The sequence below is a fragment of the Peromyscus eremicus genome, chromosome 6, assembly GCF_949786415.1.
Source record: "Peromyscus eremicus chromosome 6, PerEre_H2_v1, whole genome shotgun sequence".
Lineage (NCBI taxonomy): Eukaryota > Metazoa > Chordata > Mammalia > Rodentia > Cricetidae > Peromyscus > Peromyscus eremicus.
The window spans coordinates 71,245,426-71,271,352 of NC_081421.1; the positions used below are offsets into that span (position 1 = coordinate 71,245,426).

The 25,927-nt window shown below is 44.7% G+C and overlaps 1 protein-coding gene across 2 annotated transcripts in view; it reads right to left on the reverse strand.

Annotated features, from left to right (window-relative positions):
* LOC131913344 (myomegalin-like) overlaps positions 1-25,927 on the reverse strand; it is a 110,314-nt gene that overhangs the window by 17,097 nt on the left and 67,290 nt on the right. For both annotated transcript variants that reach the window (XM_059265944.1, XM_059265943.1), the window contains exon 4: positions 17,416-17,526. In XM_059265944.1, coding sequence (XP_059121927.1) covers positions 17,416-17,526 — 111 coding nt within the window. The remainder of the gene's footprint in view (positions 1-17,415; positions 17,527-25,927) is intronic.

Genomic DNA, 25,927 nt, shown 5'->3' on the forward strand with positions numbered 1-25,927 from the left:
TCACTACCCCAGTGACTCTTCTCACATTTTTAAGCCCACTAACACCAAGCTTTTGCCCTCACTATTTCACCAAAGTGGCTCTAATAGAGACGGTAGATGGTGCTAAAGGCGAAGGAGTATGTTCAGTCATCATATCACTCAGCTCTCGGAAGTCTTTCAAAACTTTGACCCCGCCCCCTTAGTTTATCTGGCATCAAGGACCCCAGCCTCCGGCTTCTCTTCCCATGTTACCATGTTGAGCCTGTTCTGTCTTCCTTTGCCTGTTTTTCTCCTTTTTCCCAAAGCGTTATCAAGGTGAGTGGCCTACAGCGTGGTCCTGGACCTTTCCCTCCTAGATGCTCTCAGTCCCTTGGTGATCTGACCTAGTCTCAAGGCTTCCAATCCCACCTGCATGCTGACACCATTAAAACCTGTGTCTCTAGCCCAGCCCTTTCCCCAGAAGTTCTGACACACTCAATCACTTGCTTGCCACATGAAATACCTAACAAGTTTCTCAAACATGAATTTTCTAAAATTGAGTGTCTTACTCTTCTACCTCAAACCTTCTTCATCTATAATGTTCCCTGTCTCAATGGAGGCAGCTCTATCCTTTCTGCTGCTCAGGCCGAAAGTCCTGTGCTTCTCATCAGTTCCTCTCACATTCTACATCGGATCCACCCATGTAAATCCCATTGGATCTGCCGCCTTCCCCACTTCTTCCCATGTTAACTGGTGCTCTACTTTGAACACCATCTGCCCTCAAAATGGACTACAGCAGACGCTTCCCAATTGTCCTCCTGCCTCTCATCCCGGCCCTTCTATACCCTGTTTGCAATGTTATAACCCGATTTGATCTTTTCCAAAGTTAGAGAGGACTGCCATTTGTTAGATAGGTCCTCAGACAAAACCCTCTGTACCCTATGTGACTCAGAGAAGGTCTGAAATCATTAAAGCAATACAAGCCCCGCCCCTGTTCTTTAGCGGACCCATCGCCTCTGAGCTCACGTTCTTTCCCTGTCTCATTCCGCTTCAGCCAAGTTGACTTTTCTGTTGTTTATTAACCTGAAAAATTCTTCCCACAGTTATCTGGTTGGCTATCTTCCTTACCTTCTTCTAGTCACTTTTTAAAAATCACTTTTTATATCACAAAGACAATTTTTGCAGTATATTATACATTGGAAAATGTAGGTATTATATAACCTGACAGTTCCACTACTGGATATTACCAAAGAGAAATAAAATGTTCATAGTAACTTTATCCTAATAACTAATCACTGGGCACGAACTATATGTTCATTAACAAATGGATAAACAATTTTTTGCCATCATTTTTTTGAATTCTAGTGAACAATGAAAATGAAAGCACTACTGATACAAATAATGTGAATGAACAAGTTAGGTGGAAGAAGCCAGAATCCATAGTCCATACTCTATGATTCCTTTTGTATGAGATTCTAGAACAGATAAAACTGATTTATAGACAGAAATCAGATCAATGACTCCCACAGCCTGGAGGTGTAAGAGGATTGGTACCACAGGGATATACAGCAGCTGCTCCTGGGAATATCTGACATTTTGATTGTGTCATGGCTGCTACCCAGGTGTAACACTGGTTAAAATTCACTGAACTACATACTTAAGAAAGAGAGAGAGACAGACAGATAGAAAAAGAAGAGTGAATCAATGGATAATGGAAGTGGAAATGTAAGCAGCCATGTGCAGAGGGTAGGGAACTCAGAGTGAAGACGGCCCACAGGAGGACATTCTCCTTGCTCAGATCATATGAATGCTGTGGAGCAAGCCCAGGACCAGAGTCCTCCACTGGTCACTCACTTGTATCTTTTCTTCCTTTTCCATCCTAACTCGACAAAACAAACAACAGAAGCGATGGCAGGGGCAATGGATAGACTGTAATGTAGGGCTCTCCTTTCTTGACTCCTGGAGCTCATGCTTGTGTGCAGTACCCTCCCTTTGGTCCAGGCAAGGCCTGGGTCTCGTTTCTAACCAACTGGGTATGGGGAAATTGAGGGGATGCTACTCTTGGGAACTGAGCTGCAGACAGAGGCTCAAGAGCCTCTCCTTGGGGGCTTAGAATAAGTAGTGATAGAGGGAATGCCCACCACGCAAGAAACAATAGTTGCCTTCAAGGAACTCCAGGCAGCCTCTAGCTACCTTTTAGGAAGAAGCCAAGGGCCTCAACTGGACTGCCACAGGAAATAGATTCTGCTGACAACCCAAGGGAGCCTGGGTAAGGTTCTTTTGTAGACCAGCTTCTAGACAACACTGCAGAATGACCAAGACTGTGGTTGTTACAATGCTAAGCAGAGAACTCAGCTGAGGTGTGCTATGACACAGTGTGTCTGTGTGTGTGTGTGTGTGTGTGTGTGTGTGTGTGTGTGTGTGTGTGTCTGTGTCTGTGTCTGTGTCTGTGTCTGTGTTTGAGATCACTAACTAGACGTCCCTGGACAGTCTTTGATACTGAAAGCCTGGTCTCTACTCTTACATTTTTGGACCCTGCTATGGTCAGGATGTGTTTTGTTCTCCAATGAGTCGAGCTTTGACACTTTGATCCCTGTGTGGCAATGTTGAGAAGGGACAGAACCTTTAAAAGGTGGAGCCTGAGCCAGATGATGCTGGTGCCTCTGTACATGGATCTCTGAATTTGAGGCCAGCCTGGTGACAGAGTGAGCTTCAGGACATTTTAGGGCTATACAGAGAAACCCCATCTCAAAAAACCAAAATAAGTAAGTAGATAGATGATAGATAGATAGATAGATAGATAGGTGACAGATAGACAGACAGACAGACAGACAGATAGATAAAAGGTAGAGCCCAGTGGGAGAAAGGAAAGGAATAGTTTTCATGGGATCTCCATTAGCTTTTATTAGAGTAAGTTGTTATAAAAGAACATATTGCTCCCCACCTCCGCTTTCTGTCTCACATGTGTTCTCTCTCTCTCTCTCTCTCTCTCATTCCCACTGTGATACCAACCAATATGATGTGGTACAACCAAAGGGGCCTCACAAGAGCTTGCACATGAGCTTTGGACTTTGAACCTTTGGGAACTGTAATCTAAATAAACCTCTGTTAGTTATAAGGTACCAGCCTTCAGTATTTAATTACAGTAACAGAAAAGGGACTAATATGAATATAGATCCTATTACCCTGCCCTTTCTCTTCCCCTTCCCTTTCTCCCCCAAGAGGATTTTCACTTTCTAATTACACACTTATTTACTTACAGTATTTACTGTTCATTGTCTACCCAAGATAGAAAAACTCCACAAGGTCTCTTCTGCTTTGTGCATTAACAGTTACTGGTCACCTCCAGTAGAACAAAGAACACACACACACACACACACACACACACACACACACACACACACACAAACCCATTAACTCAAAAAACTAGTGTTTCAGCTTAAACTAGCTGATTCTTACTCAGCAGGGACAGGAAACAGCTAATTATCACCTGTTAGGCACTGAAATGTACTCTAAGTCTGTTCTTCCCCAAGGTAAAAAAAAAAAATTCCCAAATCTACTATCCTTTTAAATTTTTTATTTTATTTGCTTGCTTGTCTAGGCGAGCCTCAAGAGATCCTTCTGCCTCTGTTTCCAAGTAACTGGGACCCTACAGGTATGCCACCACACTCGGTTTATAATCCCATTTTTCTTTTCATTTTAAGTTGGTTTGTGTCACTTCCTGCTTCCTCTGAATTTGGGGGGCTCATACCATACTCAGCATGAGCCCGACAGGGCGCTGTGGAGCAAGGCCAGCCCTGACTCTATTACATATCATGTGGCCATTTCCACCTGGTTCACAAGTCAAAATGAGGCCAGTGCCATCTCCCACACGAAACCCATCAATAAGACCATCTACCTCCTCTTGCTACAGTCCTGGCAGAAGCCACTATGAGGACAGTAAGGTGTCCTCTTACCAAGTCCTTTCTCTTTCAGTCACCTTGACACAACGCGAGTTCACCACTGGAAAACATCATTTGCATTCCAAAGAGTGGCACACTTTAAATAAGTACCCAGGCTTTGCTTGTGAAGTGTAGAATTCGGCCACGCAGCTGCTGGGACGACAGGTAGACTCCCTGTCTTATTATTAACGGCACACGTGGTCCTGGGAAGACCATCTCCTTCACAGGCTATTAGGTGGCTGCGATTAAATATGGGTAAAGTGTGTAAACTGGAGCCTGGCACACAGCATACACCAAATCCTTCCACTCTCACCCCGGGATTAAAATGGAAAGCATTCATTCAGCATTTTGGGGAGGGAATGAGGCAGGAGCTTTGAAGGGTCGTTTTCCGCATGGCTGTTCATTTTCTCTCACTTTATATCAAGACCCTTGGGCACTAATTAAGGACTCTGGCTCCTTTAGAGGCAGGAAGAAGAGAGAGAAATTAGGAAGAAGTTGAGGGTCACAGCCCAAAGCTCAAGGGAGAATCCCATTGTTCATTGATAACACCACCTTGAAACATCGGCAATCGTGCAGGATGAAAAAACCCCTCTACGGTTACCTCCCTCCACCTTTGCAGAAGATGCAGTTACTACAGTCTCAGCTAGAGAGTCCCCTGAGACACTGAGAGTTTGGCAGCAGGCTAGACTTCTGCATGACCCAGGTTTGCAGGACTTAGAAAGAAAGAAAGGATAGGGCTTAGAATGGGCACTGCTTCTCACCTCTTTGAGCCTCATAGGTCTGCTACATTCGTTGATTTCAGTACCAGGCAGACCCTGGGTCCAGCTCTGGGCCCATCCATTACTGGCTTAGGAGCAGAGCGATGATAGGATACCCCTGTGGCATCAAGCGTGGACAAGGCCAAGTTTGCATCTATGCTGAGTAGAGATACCCAGTCTCGTTAGAAGATGCAGGGCAGGGGTGTCTGCTGGAGCATGTCTAAGAAAGGCAGCTGCTGTGGCTTTGTGGAAGACCGGAGACCTTCCAGGGGAAAGTGATGTGAGGATGAGCTGACTTCAGGTCCTCTGTCAGTCTCAGACTCTCACTGTGCTAGAGATCATGGCACAGAGGCCGGCAGCGTCCTCAACATTTAAGATTTCTCTCTCCAAACCTCTCTTGGGCTGTCTAAGATCCTATGTGCATGGAGGCATGATTGTAGAACTTCCAGAAGGCTGAGAGACAGGCAGCTGGCATTATAAGGTAGCTTGTGCCTTTTATTCCCTCCCAACCTTCTCAAGCCCGGTTTCCAAATAGCGGGTATGGAAGCTGCCCAGTGAGGCCCAAAGTCACTTCTAAAGTTGCTTGGCAAAAAGTCACCTGACTACTGCTCAGCTATCCTCAGAACGGTATGTACTATGTCTGCCTTCCAGTGTATGATTGGATTAGCTACCGTCTAACATGACAGGGTAGGCTCATGTCCAGTTCTCACCTGCCCCCATCCACCCCGTGCTCCCTCCCCTCCCCGTGTAGGATACAGCCTCAATTCTCTGAGCAGTTGAACTTGTTGAGATGGGATGACACAAGACGAGGTAAAAGAAAATGCCCACAGAGTGTTTGAAAAGCCATGGATAAAAGCCCTGGGGGGAGGGGGGGTCAGGCACGCAGGTGGAGAAATTGAATATTTTCTTTGTCATCACAGTACAGCACCAGTCATCTGGGAGTGAGTCTAGCGCCTGTTTTAGCCCATTACAGGCAAAGAAGAAGGAAAACTAACTTCTCACAAAGAGGAAGAAAAACTAACTTCTCACAAGCACAGACATTTCTTGAACTTTGGTTGTAGATGGAAGAGTTTGTTGTAAGCTTGTGACTCTTGGATTTCTGTCTCAGCTTGACCACTAATATTCCATGTTGTATAAATGAAGACATGACCATTCCGAGGCGTGGCGGAGGAGAAGAGTTTTATTGCAGATATGAGGGAGAGTACAGCCACGGGCATCTGGAAGGGTTCAGAGAAGGGACCAAACATGGCCAGCAGACTGAACCAGGCCATGAGAGGAGAGAGAGAAGGAGAGAGTGAGAGAAGAAAAGAGAGAGCAAAGAAGAAAGCCAGGAGAGTGCCCGGATGAAATGGCAGGGTTATACAGGAATCAGAAGCTGGGGGAAGGGAAACCCAGGAGCTGAGCAGTTTAGGGTAGGGGCCAGGGTGAGCAGAGCTGAGAGGAGCCATGGGTACTGAGTGATCCTGGAGGCCAGCCTGTGCTTTGGTATGCTAACAGGCATCTCAGTTAGCCATTTGTCTTAAGTTTCTTTTGAACTTGACACATGTGACCTTAGGCAAATTACCGTTCTGGACCTTGATCTCTTTATCTTTAAAATGAAGGGTTTATTTCACTACTCATTAGGGGGATTCCAAAAGCCCAGAACATGGCGACTCTCGCTACTGCTGCTATTCTTATAATCAAGTTCTCTTGCAAAGTGAAGGGATCTTCTGGAGTCTTTCTAGTTCCAGACAGCAGTTCTATGTTCTTTCTCTCCTATCTTTCCAGCTCTTCGAACACACCAAGGCAGAGTTTTTGCCCCTTTCCTCCTGCCTAGACAAGAGGCTAAGCAGCAAAGCTCATTTCCTGCTAGTAACAAAGCTTGGACTTGACAAACTTGAATCTCCCCGAACTACATTTAAAACACCAAGTTCTCCCCATTTGTTTTACAGACAAGTAAATTCATCCGGTGGGAAAGCTGCTTCTAGCAGTACAGGCTCACAAAACCCAGGCTTGCTTTCCTCTAGTGACTGTGCTCATTATAACCCCCACTACCTGGGAACAACACCAGCGTCCCTGGCATTGGCTGAACCTTCCCAGTCACGCTGGCACCTCCTGTCCTGAGCCATCAGGAGGTAGTGAGAGAGGACAAACCCCTGCTAGGTGCCAGGCGTCCCAGACCTCCATGTGTCAGGCCTGGTCCAGCCCAGGGAGTTAAATGGTCAGAGGGCTCAGAAACAGTGACTTGACCTAGCTGGGAATCTTGATTCCTACCCTTTCTCTCTTTCCGGTCAATCACAAAGTCCTACAGGTATTTTATCTCCTAAACAATCCAAAGACCAGGGCTCTCCTCTCTGTGCCCTATCCTTACTAGGCCCCTCAGTTTTGTTTGCTCAATCAGTCTGTCCTCCCGATTTTCTGTTTCCTCTCACCGAATCCGACTTTCCCGCCCACCAGAAGGATCTAGCTGTTCCCTGCAGTCTACATCACTGGCTCCTGTGAAGTGTCACGAAGACTGAGCCCTGTATACATTTCAGTCTCATCCTACGCCTAATGCTTAAATCCGGCAACACAAAACAACTTACGATTCTGTCCACCACCGAGCAATCATTTGTCTTGGGCTTTTGCTTGTGACAGACCCTCTTCCATGCACCCCACAATTGACTGACTAACAATGCTTATATCTTTTTGAAGTTCAGGGGTCATCTCCTCAAAAACTCCTCTATAGATTTTCTCTTCATCTGCTCTATTTCTCTGGGGTAGCAACACATTGTTTGAACTCCTTTACACTCTGTCCATTTCTCTATTACTGCTTCCCATTCCATCCTATCTCTGATGTTTTACTTCTCTTTGAAGGCTCAACTCCCAACCTAGTACTGGGAATATGGCAGAAACCTTATAAAGACCTGTTGAGGAGATAGATAAGCCCAGAGGTTCCCAGGATGTGTCCTCTGCTGCCCTTTCCAGGGTCACCTTCACATCACCACAAGCCCTCCATGCCCCACATTCCAGCCACACAGAAGGACAGGAAGGGTGCCAAGCACACGGTGCTCTTTGTGACTCTGGCTTTGTACATGGCTCCTCCGGTCCAGAATGCCTTTCTCTATTTCTTCATGAATTACAGATGGTTGTAAGTCACCATGTAGATGCCGAGAATCAAACCAGGGTCTTCTGCTCTTAACTACTGAGCCATCTTTCCAGCCCCAGCATCTGAATCCATAATCTACCTTTCCAACTCCTGTGAGCCTACATTTCCTACCTTATTCTCGTTCTTTCCCCCAGATGTAAACATGCTGCAATAGACCAGGTGTTAAATAGATGAAAATGGTTATTACTGTCATGTACACCTGGAGACACATGCTAGGGAGTGCCTACCTTCTCATTTAACCTGACCTCTGTGGCTGCCATTGCCACAGGTAATGCCTTTCTTCATAAATTTGACAGAGTTGACGATACTTTTTTTCTATTTTTTATATGTCTGCAGTGAATGCTGTGCACATGCTCATGGGTATATGGAAAGTTGTATGTGTGTGTGCATGTATTTTGTACATATGCAGTGGATGCTTGTGTACATGCACGTGACTGTACATAAACATATATGTGTGTATGAATGCTTGTGGAAGCCAGAAGATGTTTTCTTTCTCCACTCTCTACCCTATTTCTTTGAGATGAGTTTCTCACTGAACCTGGGGCTCACAAACTTGGCTAGGGTTGGCTAGCCAGCAAACCCTCTAGTCTCTACCTCCTCAGGGCTGGGGGGTAGAGATGCATGCTGCAATGCCCAGTGGCTTCTTTTTGTTTGTTTGTTTATTCGTTTGTTTTTCAAGACAGGGTCTCTCTGTGTAGCCCTGGCTGTCCTGAAACTTGCTCTGTAGACCAGAGGCCTTGAACTCAGAGATCTGCCTGCTGAGTGCTGGGATTGAAGGCGTGTGCCACCACATCCAGCAGTTGTTTGTTTTAACAAAGTTACTCGGGACTGAAGTCATGTCCTCAAGCTTGGATAACAAGTAATTACTTACTAAACAATCTCCCACAGGCCTTCCTACTTTTTTTTTCCGTAATTACTTATTTAATTATTGTTAACTTTGGGAAAATGTTTTAATTACATACACTTTAAGACGTGTATGACAATGAATATACAATTAAAATTTTTAATAAGGAAAATATGTGATAGGAAAGAGACAAAAGGGTATATAGTAGCTGAACTATTTATTTTGTGTATGTGTGTGTGTACGTGTGTGTGTGTGTGTGCGTGTGTGTGTGTGTGTGTGTGTGCGTGTGTGTGTGTGTGTGTGTGTGTATGCGTGTATGTTAAGTCCAGAGGTTGACACTGCCTTCTTAAATCCTTCTTCATCTCATATTTTTGGAGACAAGGTCTCTCTCTGAACATGGAGCTCACTAATTGGTCTAGACTGGCTGTCCATCAAGCCCCAAGGATCTTCCTGTCTCTGTCTTCTCAGAGTTGGGGTTACAGGTATGTGCCCCCGCCAAACTATTTATAAACATTTCCCTGGAAAACCAGAACGGCCATTTTCCATGTGTGTTCTTCTACATGCACTGTGTGTGCTGACTGCCTGTCCTCAGCTTTCTGAGACTCCTGAAGGCATAGCTTTGTTTCTAGCTCAAATGCCCGCCTTGTTAGCAGTGTCACTGGATTGTTGGTCTACACATGTACATTCCTGGATTAATCAAACGTCTCTTGATCACCATACACAGTCTTCTGTGCTAGCTGCTACAGGAGAAAAGTATCAACAGAGAAATACAAATGATAATAATCAACACCGTAGAGGTGTGCCCAGAGCTCCTGTAGTAATGAGAATGATAAGATGTGCCGGGGAAAGCCTCACCAGATGCATGGAGCTGGCCTGAATCTTAAACAAACTCAGACTTTCCTATTTAGTCCCTTAGAAGGATGTTTGTATGTGAGGAAGGGGGGAAGCTTGCTGCAATAGCAATGCGTGGAGTAGAGTCTATTATTCATAGACGGGAAAACTAAGGTAGGGAATCCAGTCAAGTAGGCCGAATAGGGTCAAACCTATCACTCTAGGAAAAGAGCCTGATTTAAAACAAGAAATGATCCAGAGCAAATGACTTCAGTAAGTCGACATCTCTGGATGATTTTATCATCTCTCAGTTTGTCACAGTAATGGCAAATATCTACTGACGTCATACCTCAGGAGAGGCACAATACTGAGTGTAGCTCATTGGCTCATTCAGTCTTGCCCCAAATCTACAGGACAGGTGCCATTATACATCTACCTTGAAGCCGAGTTTCTCTGTCCTGTCCCGTTCTGCAGCTGCTTCCAAATAAAGTCAATTATTTGGGAAGCAGCTGTTGGGTATTTGGGAACAGGCAGGTGGGAGAGAAACTTCCGCCTACACTACCTCAGCTCAGAGAAATGACAGTAGAGCCATGCATTGCTTAAGGCGTCATTAAGCAGTTTCACAACGAGGAGAGCAACACAGAACAGATGCTCTAGCCTGCTACACTCCTGGGCTACTGTCCAACGTGCTGCGGTCCTGAATACCACAAGCAACTGAAGCCCAGCAGCAGCGGTGTATCTAAATAAACACCCAAGAAGACACAGGACAATCTGCACAACAGATGGAAACAGTAGATCTGGATAGGGCCTTGACTGTGAATGGACCTTGAGGGGCTGGGAGCTGCTTGTGGTCAATGGGAGACAGGTAAGTGACTGGGAAGGCCTGGTGTGCTTCTCAACACCATTGTGGACTTTATAAACACTGTATCCTTGGGCTACACCAAATTTACCTCTAGTTTTTTTTTCATTAATAATTAGCCTTAGCTTATTGTAACTTCTTTACTTTGTAAACTTCTAATTTGTTTTATTTTGGCTCTTTTGTAACAACAAGTTAAAATACAAACATATTATATGGCAAAAAAAAATATACTGCATAGATACTGTACAAAAATACTTTATATCCTTATTCTAAAAGCTTTTTTTCTATTTTAATTTTTTTCTTTTTAGACTCTTCTGTTTAAAAAAGAAAACTAAGACAGAAGACACACTGACCCAGGCCTATGAGAGTCAGTATCATCTGTATCACTGTGTCCTGCCCATCCCCTCAGACCCCACCCTTATTTCCCCCCAACTCCCACCTTCCCCCACCCCCGGCCCTGTCCATCCTGTCCTTATGGAAGGTCCTCAGGGCAGTAGCACTAATGGAGCCACCTGTCACCTCCCATGACAAATGACTTCTGACATCACTCCTGCAGGACCTGCCTGAGGCTATTCTTAAATTAACCTTTTCATTTTGTTAAGTAAAGAGATTACTTTAAACCAATGGGAAAAATTAGCCAAGCATGGTGACCCACACCTTTAATCCCAGCACTTGGGAGGCAGAGGCAGGTGGAGGTGTATCTCTGTAAATTGGAGGCCAGCCTGATCTACATAGTGGAGTTTCAGGACAGCCAGGGCTACACTGAGAGACCCTGTCTCAAAATAACAAAACAAAACATTATGATTTTATTATTAATATTGATTATTATTTTCACACAGTAAACACACAAACAGGAGAAGTACGATCTTCTGCTATTATAAAGCATCCTGTGTGGTTCATAGTGCATGTGCTATGCTTTTATATGCCTGGCTGTGCCGTAGGTTCGCTCACATTAGCATCACCACAAACATGAAGGTCAAGTATCATCCTAGAATATTACAAAGACTATGACATCAGTAGGCAACAGGAATTGTTTAGCTTCATTAAAAGCTCACGGGGCCACCGTCATATATATGGTCCTTCATTGACCATAACATTGTTATGTGGCACATGTCTGTATTTGCTCATGTTAAATCGGGCACTGAGTGACAGAACCAAGGTTCAGTGTTAGAAGTGCCACATTAACAGCTTAGTAATCGTAATAGTAGGAGAAGGACAATGAGGTTAGTGATAAAATCAGGAGGTTGCTCACCATAGCTATAAAAGTATGCTATGTATAAGCCTCAGAGATTGCCCGGGAACACGATCATCTAATATCAAAGATGAGAAAACTGGCCGGCAAGATGGTTCAGCCAGTAAAGGTGCCTGACCACCTGTTACTGAACCTGAGCTCAATCTTTGGGACCCACAGGATGGAAAGAGAGAACAGAATCCTGCAAGCTACACAAGCGCACACAACACACACACACAGAGACAGAAAGAGAAAGAGACAGATAGAGACAGAGACAGAGAGACAGAGACAGACACATACACACATAGAGACAGAGACACACAGAGAGACAGAGACAGACGCACACATTAAAACATCATTTTCAAACTTTAAAGGTGAGAAAACTAAAGAGGTTTAGGTCTCAAATCAGGCAGCTCATGGCTCAAAAAGGAATGAGACACAGCTCTTCTCCTGCTTCTATCTAAAGGCTAAATTCATTTTCATCCTCCAACATTATGATAATTTCATTTTGGAAGAACTTCTCTTGACAAATAAAAGTATAGCTGGAGAGGTGGCTCAGTGGTTCAGAACACATGCTGGGCTTCCAGAGGACCCGGGTTACGTTCTCAGCACCCAGGTTGGGTGATTCACAGCCACTTGTAAGTCAAGCTCCAAGGGGATCCCACATGGCCCCAGCACTCTTGGGCGTGTTCTCCGCCATGTATGTATAATGAAAATAATAAATAATTTTTTTTTTTTGGTTTTTCGAGACAGGGTTTCTCTGTGTAGCTTTGCACCTTTCCTGGAACTCACTTGGTAGCCCAGGCTGGCCTCGAACTCACAGAGATCCTCCTGGCTCTGCCTCCCGAGTGCTGGGATTAAAGGTGTGCGCCACCACCGCCTGGCATAAATAAATATTTTTAAAAGATAAAAATAAAAATATGAAACCATACCCAGTTAAGTCAGATTCTTTGCAAAAATGCGAAAGTTGTACAAGTAATTCTTGAAAGAAAACAATGATCATGAAACATACGTACTTTGGAATTGGTAGCTGTACATTGACCCTATCTAGTCCAGGATGATAACATTCCATTTCATTTCTCTTCACTTTCTGCTGTTGGACCTAGCCTCGTCACATTTTAAATTCCACTTTTAGAGTGCAACCCGTAGGCTTTTGAAAAGCACAGAAGTCTGGGCAAGAAACTAATCATCATGGCTGGTGGTTTTCAGAGTGCTGTTTGATGACCACATGTTGATCACACAGCAGTGGATCTCACGCATTCCAGGGCTGGGCACATTCAGCTGATATGAGAAGATGCAGGATTAGGTAATAAAAATGAGCAGGTCAGCCAAGACTCCACCCAGAAATTACTTACACAGCAGCTGCTGTCTGGCCATGCTGCGAAGCCTGTCCTGCAAGGAGTGGGCCATACCTAGCTGTGGACCACCTGCAGGGTTATCTCTCTTTCTTTTGACCCACAGGTCAGGAGCTATAAGCCTGGCAGTGGTTACTTCTTAGCTTGATTTACATTGTCAAAGTGATAACCCATCCTTTCCCCTGCAGAACTGAACCTACAATTATGGTATGCTACCATGAGGGGGCAGTAGTCCCTAATCACATAGGTGTATGTTCCTGTTTGTGCTGAAGGTAGGAGCCAGAGGGATCAAGAACACGACCAGAAAACCCACAGAATCAACTAACCTGGGCTCATAGGGGCTCACAGAGACTGGACCAACAACCAGGGAGCCAGAATGGGACAATGGGACTGACCTAGGTCTTCTGCACATCGGTTACAGTTGTGTTGCTTAGTCTTTTGTGGGACTCCTAGCTAGGAGCAGGGGCTGTCTCTGATGTGGTCCAGGATGTTCAATTAATTAATTAATAAAAAAAAAAGATCCAGCCAGGCCATGCTCCACAGTGAGGGAAAAAAAATGATTTCACAATAAACTGGAAGTTCAGGAATCAAAGGCAAACATAGCTCTAAATTGCAAAAAAAAAAAAAAGTATATATATGAAATTATTATTAATATTTACAAAAACTGAAGCTTCAAGGATACTTTATTTAACATTAAACACATAGTAGCTAGTTTCAAAGAACCAATTTTTATGTGTAACTCAATATTCTTTAATAAACCCATGACTGGTATGATTTTTAATTTTACTTTCTCAGTTCTCTAAAAGGTCTAAAAGAAAGAAACTCTAGAGCACTTTTAAAATTTGCTTTTAAGTTGATAATTTGAGGCTTTGGCATAACTCTAGCTTTTACAGATTCTCTTACAGGAAAAAAATTCCATGTAGCTTCCCTCACAATGAAGAATTTATCCAGGCCCCCTCTCCTCTGTCTCTGTCTCTCCTTGTCTCTGTCTCTCTCCCTCTCCTTTATCTCTGTCTCTCCTCTATCTCTGTCTCTCCCTCTCCTCTGTCTCTGTCTGTCCCTCTCCTCTGTCTCTGTCCCTCTCTCTCTAAATCATTAATCAACTACCTAAGGAAGACTTGACACTTGGAAAGAGAAGCACAGACCCTCTTCCCAGTCCCGTTCTCCCGGTTTCCCGGAAGCTGTCATGGTGGGATGTTTGATTGTCTCACACTAAGACAGTAATTTTTCCCTCTTAAGTACCAAAATCAAAAAAAAAAAAAGTCTATCTACAATAGATTTGTAGTACATATGTTCATAAGCATTGGTTTTCTTTAAAGAATTACTTGTACAACACACACATTTTTGCAGAGATTCTAACTTACCTGGGTGTAGCTTTATACTTTTATTTTTAAAGACATGTTTGTCCAACATGCAAGAGAAATCAATCTAAGTATAGTAACAGACGGCATCAGAACCTCTTGACTTTCTGTGTGCTGCTAGGCATGTGACCCCTGCTGTCTCTTCACGACTAACTAATCTTCCCAACCTAAAGAAGCCATCATGTAAGTAACAAGCATGAGCAGAAGATGAATTGCTCTGGTCGTATTATAAAGAGTCGAACCTCTTTTTCATTTTTTAAATACCGCAATAACTACCAGCAAGTATATAATGATGACTCTCTCTTAGAAATGTGACATTACCCCGTTTACAAAGCAGCTCATGGAAACTGTTACTTATTCATACAACAAATGAGTCTCAGTGCCTGCAGCTCTATCCTGAATGTCAGTTCTGTGGTGGCTGGAGCAGGTTTGCAGAAGGGAAGCAGCTTGTCCAGCGGGTGCCTGGTTCTTGGTACAGTGTTTCCTGAGTCCCTGGTTCTTCTATCAAAACAAAACTGGCCTGGTTTTTATCAATCCCTCACCACTACACACTGGGATAGATTTCTTTTCACCTATGATATTATATCATTAAAAATGGCAAGCTAGGGGGCTGGCTCAGTGGTTAAGAGCATTGGCTGCTCATCCAGAAGACCAAGAGTTCAATTCCCAGCATCTATTCGGCAGCTCACAACTGTCTATAACTCCAGTTCTAGGGTATCTGACATACTCACACAGATGTACATGAAGGCAAAACATCAATGTCCATGAAATAAAAATAAATTAAATTTTACAAATTGGCAAGATGGGTACCGTGATTCATTCCTCTATTTCCAGCACTCAAGGGGTTGAAGCAAGACAATTACAACTTTGAGGCCAGCCAAGGATATACACTGAGATCTCAATGTGTTCTACCCTCCAGATAAAATGAACATTTAATCCAAGTCTTTTTTTAAAAAAAAAACATAAGCCTTGTCTCATAAGCCAAGTTGGCTTCCATAGCCCAAGATCATCTTGAACTTTAAACCCTTTGCCTCTACCTCCAGAGTACTAAGACTATTGGTATGCACCACTATGGCCAGGTTATGCTGTGCTGGGGATCAAACTCAGGACCTCAGGCATGCTAGGCAAGCACCCCACCAGCTGAGCTGTCTTCTCAGCCCTTAACCCAGCCTTTAGTGCATGATCTCTTAACCTGTGAGTCGCGACCCCTCTGGAGGTCACCTATCAGCTATCCTGCATACCAAATATTTACAGTGCAATTCATAACAGTAGCAAAATTACAGTTGTGAAGTAGCAATGAAATAATTTTGTGGTTGGGAGTCAACACAACATAAGGAACTTTATTAAAGTGTCGAAGCATTAGGAAGGTTGGGAACCACTGCTTTAGTGGTTTCCAGTAACTGTCACCAACAGGGAAGAGGAACGTGACGGGCAGGTTGAACAAAAGCTGGGTGAAGTAGGAAAAAAGGAAACACATCCCCGGAACCATATGAGACAACGGCTGCCTTGCCCACTGTGTTCACATAAGACCAAATGGAGACAGATCACAGTTACCTGCATGCCATCCAATGGCAAGATGGAACCAGTGAAAGGATTGTCACCTCTACCTGTGACTTTGTGCTGTGACTCCCTCCCCTATACCCTGAGGCAGCTGCCATAATCCAGTGAATCACTTTTCCAGAGAGAGATGGTGCCCTCTCTCATCCCACACAAAGCATTTCCAGAAGCATTCCACCTTTAGCCAATAAAGCGCAGAGAACAAGGCCAAAAGAGTCAAGCAGTAGTCACCTGGTTGGGGGTGAAAGAAAACCCTTTCCCTCCGGTGATCTACAAGTTGCCCCTTCTGCCCTGCTTTGGGGACAGTTCACGGAAACACTTCCTCCTGCTACACAGTGAAGAAATTAATTCAATAGTTCTACGCCGAGGCCCACACTACCATGCATCCTCCCCATCTGTGTTATCAAGTCATCAAGTCCCCTGGACCTCTGGCAGCTTCCCAGGAGACACACTCACTCACTATACAGCCATAGAGAAGATAACGATGACCCCGGAGGAGTTCTCAGAGAGAGGAAGATTAAAACATGGACATTCAGAAAAGAGGGAACGAACTAAAGCTCCCAGAATTAACAGTACATACCAATTGAATCTACCAAACACTGAAATCTCATGGATATCACCGCCAGCCCCTTTCAGATTTAGCAGTCCATATAATTAACAGAATTGACCAAAGAATCATGGAGGTCTCACAGAAACAACATGAGGTTGTTTCTCAGATCCAAATGCTCTCCAGTGGCTTCTATTGCTCCCCAGCCTTCTCGGTCAAGGTAATGCTTGTGCAGCTCTCTGGTGTAAACGGCTGGGCATTTAAAAGGGAACTTTTGTCAAATCTGAGGCAACCAGACACCAGACACCTGCACTACTTCAGATCCTCTTGCTCAGACCCTAAGAGGCCTGAGGAAATCAGTGTAGTGACCAGCCAGGAAACTCAATCCTTGTAACCCATCAGGACTTAAAGTCCTCTTACCAACATGCTGTCTCATCTCACCCCCAGCTCTGCCAACTCACACACACCAATCAAGGCAGCCCTGGGTACCTGGGAGGTCCGGTCTCCCTCCTACCTCACTCCACTGTTCCATGGGTACCCTCTTTTTCATTCCAGGGCAAACAGTTCTAGGACTAAAATGCCTCATATTCTGTTTCAAACGTGTATCTGTCTGAACACCTTCAAAGGAAAACACGGATTTCTCAAGAAAACAGTGTATCCTAAGTGGTTTCTTCACACCACCATATTTCCTCCCAAGACCTGGAGCTGGAAAAGGCCTTTAGGAGAATGTGTAGTCTGAGTCATTTCCCCCACGCTCAGTTTAAAATGCGAATTTCTGTGCTTCCCCATCCAGCCCTGAAGTTGGAGTTGTCTGTGGTGCACACAGAATCCACATTTTAGCCTGGCTGTGTCGCCACAGGGTTTGGAGGCTCTTGCTTTACACAGCCCCCTCCCGCTGAAGAGGAAGAAGGAGGAAAGCCGGCCCCAGAGAGGGGAATGGGCTTGTCCGAGGTCGCGGGGAAGCTCTGTTCCTCGCGCTGAGCTAGACAAGCAGTCTAGACTAGCAGTCCCCGTTGCGCGCACTCCCCTGCCGCACACTCACTCACCCGCTTGTAGACGTCCTCCCGGCTGGCCTCATACTTCTGTTGCATGCGCTCCTCCAGGAAGTAGATGCGCAGCTTGAGGCTGAAGTTCTCCTTCTTCAGGTCATTGAGGTGCTGGGACAGAGTGCGATATCCATTAGACATGGTGGGCGACCCATGGGGAGGAGCATGCCCAATCGCCCCCTCACCCCAGGAACACGGTGCAGCTTTGCCGCGGCATGGAGCTGGCGGGCTGGGACGCTGCTGAGGCTGCGGGACCCTGGAGGCTAAGGCGACATAGCCCCTGATGGTGCGCTCCAGGACCTGGGACTGCCCGGGCTCTCTCTGCTCTGGGTTCTGGAGCGCAGCGCACTTTCTTTTTTTACCCCGGGGAGATATTTGCGGAATCCCTGACGGAGGAACATGCTGTGTGAACTCAGACACAAGTGGCAGTAACCTGACTCCAGGACAGAGCTGTCACCCTGTCCCCCCAAACCACCCCCCCCCACACACACACTCCCCGCGCGCCTCCAGGCCCTAGAGTGGGCAATTAGCTTTTTGGAAAGAGAGGGACTGACCCCCTCTCCCCATTCCCGGAAATGGGAAGGAGGTGGTTAATGTGGCACTGGGGTTGCAAAGGCAAGAGGGAACTGGAAGGGTTGGGGGGAGGGGGTTGGCAGACAGAAACAAGAAATAAGGTTGCGATCGAGAGAGCACATGTCCACAAAATGACCCACAGAATAGTGGACAGAGACAAGTAGCCTCTTTCTACCAGGGGCAGATCTTAAGGCGCTACCGACCAGAGAGGAGTCCAATTCCTTTAATGATCCAGAGCTCTGCCCCGACCAGTGTCCTCCAGTCTTTCTCCCTGTCCATTTTCAGTCCCAGGGCTGTCGGTTCATAGCCTTTATTCCCATGCTCTCTGCTCCCTGATACACACCACACACCCGAAAGAAAGAGTGAATCTTGGCTGAGCGGGATCTTTGCAAATTGTTTTTCAGTGGAGCTTCCGCAGAGGGAGGCCCAAGGGTTCCTCCCTCTGGGGAATAAGTGTAGGAGTCCTTGCTGGGGGGGTGGGGGTGGGGTGGTGCAGGGAGTAGGGGCAGCCGACATCCTGGAGACTAGAGATTTCAGCCACTCACTGGTTCTTAACTCCCGCACCTGCCTAATGGAGCCAGGCCATCATCACCAGATCCTGCTCATAAAGCAAATTAAGATCCTTGAGTGACAGCTGCAACATTAGCAGGAAGTATTATTTATACCACATCACATGGGACTTTGAAGGTGACTGGGAGACAGCCCCAATGCACTGATCCCAAAAGAGGTTCTTGATTTGGTAATACCAAGTTGGAAAAATTACTATTAACATCTGAGATAAAGGAAATCTAAAATTTTTATATTTAATCCAAGCGTCCACTTCTTTTCCACTACCTGCTTTTCGTCTTTTCCCATTCTTTCTGGACCTTCATAATGATTCCAGTCAACCTTGGTGCCTGTCATTATCCAGTATCCAGAGGTTGCATACATAGCCGGGCTGTGGTGGCTCATGCCTTTAATCCCAGCAGTTGGGAGGCAGACCTCTGTGATTTTGGGGCCAGCCTGGTTTACAGCGCAAGTTCCAGGACAGCCAAGACTACAAAATGAAACCCTATCTTGGAAAAACAAAACAAACAAACAAAAAAACCAACAAAGGTGAAGATAGCCACACCCCCCAAGAGCAGAGCGGCCACACAGTTGGTCACATGATAAGGTGTGTTCTATGCTGTAATCTTTCAAATCTGTGTCTTTCAAATTTTTTATATTGTGCACTGAAAAACACACACACACACACACACACACACACACACATTATTCAATTATGCATTATAATCTGATATTTTCTAATTTCTCTTTCTGGGAGTGACCTGCTTGCTAAATTGACTGACTGCACAGTGGATAGATAAATCTTAACCTATAGTTTGAAAACCATTGACTCTAAGGGAACCCAGAACGAAGAATGATTGATTCTGACTGGGAGGCTAATGGAGAATGCTCTGCCAGCAACTGAACTTGCACTTGGCCATGACAGACAGAGAGAGTAGTTTGAGTAAACTAGGCGGCTTCAGGAGCGCAGAACTAAAACTGTGCAAGGGAAGAGTCCGTTTTTTCTAAAAAGAGAAGATTGTAAGAGGGGAACATGTATCCTATCATTGTAAGCCAAAAATACTTCACACTAAAAAAAATCTACTCACTTAAAAATCTGCACATAAAAATTTTACATGTTCATTAAATCCTTAACTTCCATTGAGAGTTAGTGACGAGGAGGACAAAGGTCAAAGCTCAAAACACACCTTTCTGAGGCACTGTGGTGTGGTCCTGTAATCCCGGCCTCTTAGGAGGCTGAGGCAGGAGGATTACTGGTTTGAGGCCAGCCTGGACAACATAATAAGGCTATGTCTCACACACACCAACACACTTCCTGATACCAGTTCTGTTATTAAATACCTGTGTGACCTGAAGATGTCCTTCTCTAGACACAGAGCCCTCCTCATCTGGAAAATGAAATGGCTGGGGACAGAGTGATCTTTAAGCCCTTTTCTGGTCTAAACTCCTAAGGGGTGATGGCTATGGTCACTTCCCTTTGCTCAAGGTGGGTCAGATTGGCAGATTGTAATTAGTGTGTGGTTAGGCTTTGGCTGTCTACTGGGATACTTTTTTTAAATCACATACAATAATTTCATAAAAGGTTTTAATTAAGGAAATGGAATAGGTAAGGATTCAGGGTACTCCCATGCAGCTGGGATTTTCCTGCACGGTATTCCTAGTGCCCTTTTTCCCTCTTTCCTTCTCTCCTGCCCTTTCTTGTGGCGCTCGGTTGATTTGTTTCATATGTTTTGTTTTGGGCCAGTTTGTTAACATCATCACTTATATGATGGTAAGTCCTTACCTTTCTGAGTTTTCTCTCTCTCCACACTTTCTCCCCCAGAGAGTTTAATCCACTTTTAGTGCTATACTTTTATCTCCCGAGTGACCTCCTGGCCTCGGTCTTCTTGCTCAAGACCTAGCCCCACACACCCAATGTTTTGCTAGAGAGCCGCTTAATCTTCCCATCCTCATGACAGACTTCATGACAAACACATCTGCATGAGTCTAGCCATGTCTGCAAGACTCTGCCATAGCCATCTGCCCTTCAGAGCCAAGGAAATGCCTTCAGAACTCAGAACCCTTCATGGGCATCTCATCCATCTCTTAGGCTAAAGAGAAAATGTTATCACATTTCGTTAAGACATCCCACTTCTTTTCTTTTGTTAAGCCTCAGTTGGAAATCCCTAAAAAAGAAGTCACACCTTCTCTACCCTGGCCATCTTTCCTTTCTGACCTCCCAGTAAGGCAAACATTCACATCACCAAGTGTTCATCCGGGGCCTGTTGATGTCGCTTCTATCACCTGGGTGGGTTACTGAGACTATTTAGAATTATTTGACTCTTCATGTAGACTCTGACCTCCCCAGTTATCCATGGCCATCCTAGTAAAGGGCCGCCGAGTCACGTGTCTGCTTTTTCAGCCTCTGTAGCCACGGAAAAGCACTTCTGCAGTGACACTAATCCAGCAGTGTGGCTACAGGCTGTCTACGACGATTTCCACCAGAGCAGAGTTGTCTGGGGGCTGGCAGGGAACACTTTGTGCCTTCGTTCTCTAGCTTACTATCTATAAAGCACTGCCTAAATCATCAGTGGAGTTCATGAACGGGTTAGCTCGCCCAAATTTTCCTCCTAATGTCGATTTCAGGAGGATGGCAGGTACCAAGAACTTCATACTTCAAACACAGAGGGCTAGGGCACACTGCCCCTTCCAGCTGGCCTTATAACGAATACACCTCAGCTAAATGTGCCCTTCCTCCATGCCTCCCTCACTCCCCTAAGTCAACTAGACACTTCCTCACAGCTCCACAGTGTAAGACACTGTCTGTCCCTTTCCCACAAAATAGTCTCCATTGCTCCTCTGGATGGTGTGGAACCCACGCCATTCCCTTCAGACCCCAGCACAGTTTCTCCAGTGTTAAATAAATCTCGTGACCTCAAGAAAAGAATCTGCCTCCATGTCCCCTGTTGATTTTGAAACTTTGTAAGGGTTTGTTTTAATAGTTCCAAAGAAATCACACTATTTTAAAATGGTAATTGTAGAAAAATGTTACCTTCCTAAGTTTATATGCCCTGGAGAACCTCTTCCATGAGATTTCTATTTGCCCCACGGGTTGAAATCTCCACTTGAACATTAACATCTCATACTTGTGATATTTAAAACTGAACTCCTGATCATTCCTAGAAAATATCTTTCCTCGTTGGAGCCCATTCCAATTTGCTGCAACTCAGTTTTTTTTTTTTTTTTTTTTTTTTTTTTTTTTTTTTTGGGTTTTTTTGGTTTTTCGAGACAGGGTTTTTCTGTGTAGTTTTGCGCCTTTCCTGGATCTCGCTCTGTAGACCAGGCTGGCCTCGAACTCACAAAGATCCGCCTGGCTCTGCCTCCCGAGTGCTGGGATTAAAGGCGTGCGCCATCACCGCCTGGCCTACAACTCAGAATTTGCAGCTGGTGAGGCCAAAACCTTTGAGTCACTCCTGACATTCTCTATCACATATGCCATCCCATGCGTCTACAAATCCTACGGTTTATAATACACACGCACTAAAAATACATATTGCAGATGCCATATACCACAGCGTCCACAGCGTCTCCACTGTGTCCCGGATTCTATGACTTCTCCCCCAAGTTACTTGATAGCTCCCTACATTGGCGCCCCTGCTTCTGCCCTGGTTTGTCAATCATCTACCCTGAGCACAGTGCCTGCGACCCTGTTGAAACACTCCATATTGCTTCTCTACAGGAAACTGCCCCATCTAACTCCACGTAGACGGTGATGGTGGTTCATCAGCCCGTATAGCACAGGCCCTGGCTGGGTGGGGCCCAGCTCCTCACCTCCCCCTAATCTGTCCTTTCCTTTTCTGTACTTCCCACCTACAGGGCTGTTCCAACCACACTGGCTCCTTTTGTTCTTTCTCAAAAACAGTAAAGAGCCTCATTCCTTGGGGCCACTGAGATGGCTGGTCCTCCAGCGTGGTGTGTTCCTTCCCTAGACAGCTGTTGAAACTTCTTCCTAGGAAGCACCTCATTTAAAACTACAGCCCATCCCACGCCTCACCCCAGTGCTCCTTAGCACCCTTTGTTTAAAAAGTCCATTCCACTATAATCTCTTAGATTCTCATTTATCCATTTATCTTGTTTATCCCCATCAGCATGCGCTTTCCAGGAAAAAGCTGGGATGGCTCTGTTTTATCACCAGGACCAAAACACAATGCCTAGTATACAGAAGGTGCTCAAAAAGTGAGCGCTGAATAAAAGAACAGACCAAGAATTAACTTACTAACTTCTCTATTCTCGATGGGTTTGATTATAATAAAATTCAATCTGTATTCCTGAAGGCATTTCTCCTTAGAAACAGGTTGTTTTATACATAAACTATTCTAGCAAACTATTGTTATCAGTGCAGAATCTGGACTGTCTATGAGAGTTCTAAATTGATATGGAGTAATGTGTAAAAATTATAACCCAAGGTTACTGCGAACTCCACAGATAGGAAGAATGAAAGGAATTAGTCAGGGAAGGTTGTCAGGAAGCTTCCACAGAGAAGGGGCACTTTATCCTTAAAGGAAGAATCAGGTGTGCATAGACTGAGGCAGCTTGGGGAAGCTGAACAGGAGCACAGAGGGCTAAGGAGACTCAAGTCTAGGGGCCTACACCACTTGGGGAGAATCCTGTTGAGGAGATCTTGATGTCAGGTGAGGACTCAAGAGTTTCCTCCTTGAGGCAGGTCCTGGTTCTCCATGTGGACAAAAGATGAAGAGAAAGTGGGTACGGAAGGCCAGGAACTGCACATCAACAAGGCTGTTTCCTTTCTTTCCTTGCCCGCTTCTTTCTTTTTCTTTCTTTCTTTCTTTCTTTCTTTCTTTCTTTCTTTCTTTCTTTCTTTCCTTCCTTCCTTCCTTCCTTCCTTCCTTCCTTCCTTCCTTCTTTCTTTCTTTTTTTCTTTCTTTCTTTCTTTCTTTCTTTCTTTCTTTCTTTCTTTCTTTCTTTCTTTCCCTCCTTCCTTCCTTCTTTCTTTCTTTTTTGTTTTTTTGATTATTGCTTTTGTTTTGTAGCTTTGCAAGCAAAATCTCGCACACTGGGTGTATCCTTGACCTAGAACATCAGGGCCTCCAGGCCCATGTGTCTGCAGAAGATCCACAGGGCTTTCAATGTAAACTGCAGGTTCTTAGCGCTTCCACTTAGATCTTCCTGTCCCCAACAGCACACTTCAGATTCTTTACTCCTCTTTCAAAACATTTTCCTTCTAGAGACAAATGGCCCTCCTCTGCTCCTTCCTGAGTTTCTTCTTTCACATCTTCCATAACATATTCATCCAGTCTTGAAATAAGACTGTAATAATGACTCCATCAATGCCAGCAGTAGGAAGAGAATTACCACCCAGCTGTCGTATGTCATGCTCCATTAACATAACCAACTGTCAAGTCAGTCTTTAAAAAACTCAGCTTGATATTTGCTTAATCATATTCAGACCCCCCAGATAGCTTCTATAATGGAATTGCTTGAAGACATATTATTTTGTTAGCAAATAATACATAGTTCCTCTTCACTAGAATTGATTAATCACTCATTCTTTTTCAACTGTAATATAAATTCTATAATTTAAATGCAACTAACTGGATGTCAGTGATATTTCGTATTTTGTGTTGTTTGTGAGGAAATGTAGCTTTAAATAAGTTTAAATGGAAAACCAAGGAAAATGTTTTAAGTACCCCTATGTGATGAATTTGAAATTACCTAGGAGATAGCCCTATGAGGAAGTTTCCAAAAAGGTTTAACTAAAGAGGAATGTGGGAAATATTACACCCCCTGAATGTGGGAAATACTACACAGCATGCTGGGGCCTCAGACTGACTGAAAAAGAACAAAGTAGGAACCAGCTGAGCCATTTATCTCTCGGCTTCCTGCCTGTGGGTGGGATGCAACCATCCACCTCACGCTCTCTTCACAGCAGAGCTGCTCTCCTTGCCACATCTCCTCTCAAACTGCCAGCCAAACCTTTCCTTCCCTCCTCGACTTCTTGTCAGCTAGTTGGTTAGGGACAACCAGCAAAGCACCTGCGGACCTCCGAGAGCTAATTATCCATGTGTGAAAAGATAATGTATGATCACATGAGAATATATCCAGATGGACTTGTGGGGGAAAAAAACCAATCACCTTTGAGCCAAGGTTCAGATCTGAGCTCTGAGCTGTTTTCTAACTCTGATTTGGAGGAACTTGAGAGAAGTTGAAAATGAGAAAGCCGTGTGCATGTAGCGGGGCAGGGGGTGGGCCTCAGGGGGCTGCCAAGAGCATCAGCACCACATTTGCAGCGGCAACTTCTATTTGTCTGCCCGAGACAAGTAGATAAACATAGAGGGTGGATATTTGGACAATTATCTTATTATCATGTATACATTCTTGTTGCTTGTGAAATAGCTCATAATTACAAATAAAACTGTCCTAAAAAGAACAAAGCTAAGAGTTACAAGGAGGCAGCTATCAATTTTGCAAAGACACGTTAACTTTTTAGTAGCGTTAGATATAGTGAATTTAGGGTCATGGACCAAAATGTTAGTGAGTATTTATGTTATAAGAGAAAGTTTCCTGTCTGAAAAAGGACTTTGATGAAATGATTAACCACTTGTCAGGGGTGTTGCTAAAAGTCTTCACAGATCAGCAAGAGAAAACTTCTGAGGTCTGTGGCTAACTTGATCCTGTGTTTGAATGTTTAATTCCTATAACTCCTTGGATACAATTATACTGTCTCCATGACAACAATCACCTTGCACAGGAGTTATAAGGTACGTAGCACTTTCATGAATATTAGTTCATCACATCCTTTCACACCATCTTTGAGGTACAAAAATAGGTGTTATGATGCCACAAACCACACTTCCTGCAGCTGGGTTCCATATTGCACAATTATGAAGACCTCAGTCAGGACACCTATGACCTGATGACTCTGTGACACACCTGTGACTAATAAGGAACTTCCTCTTCTGCCTCAGGCCTCCAATAGCTTTCCAAATTGCATCTTTAACTGTAAGTAATTGCCCTTGTGCCCTCAGGGGACCTGACTGGGACTGTGAATAAAATAACAAAGCGAAACAAAAATCCCTTTCTCTATTTGCAAGATGAGTACACCAAAGTCAGCTCTCAGAAGATTGTGCAGAGTTACCACACGACCCAGAAATCCTTTCTTTGTTACATATCCAAAGAACTAAAAGCAGACAGCCTCACAGAAGCATGAACATAAGGCCCACCACAGCACCTTGAATGCGAAAATGTTCAAAATGTCTGAACTGACCAATGCATAAGACACTTAGGATGTCCGTATAACAGAACACTATTCAGCCATAAGAATGAAGTGCTGATAGGTGCTGCAACATGGGTGAGTCCTGAAAGCACTGAACTGATGGGAAAGGCAGGCTCAGGA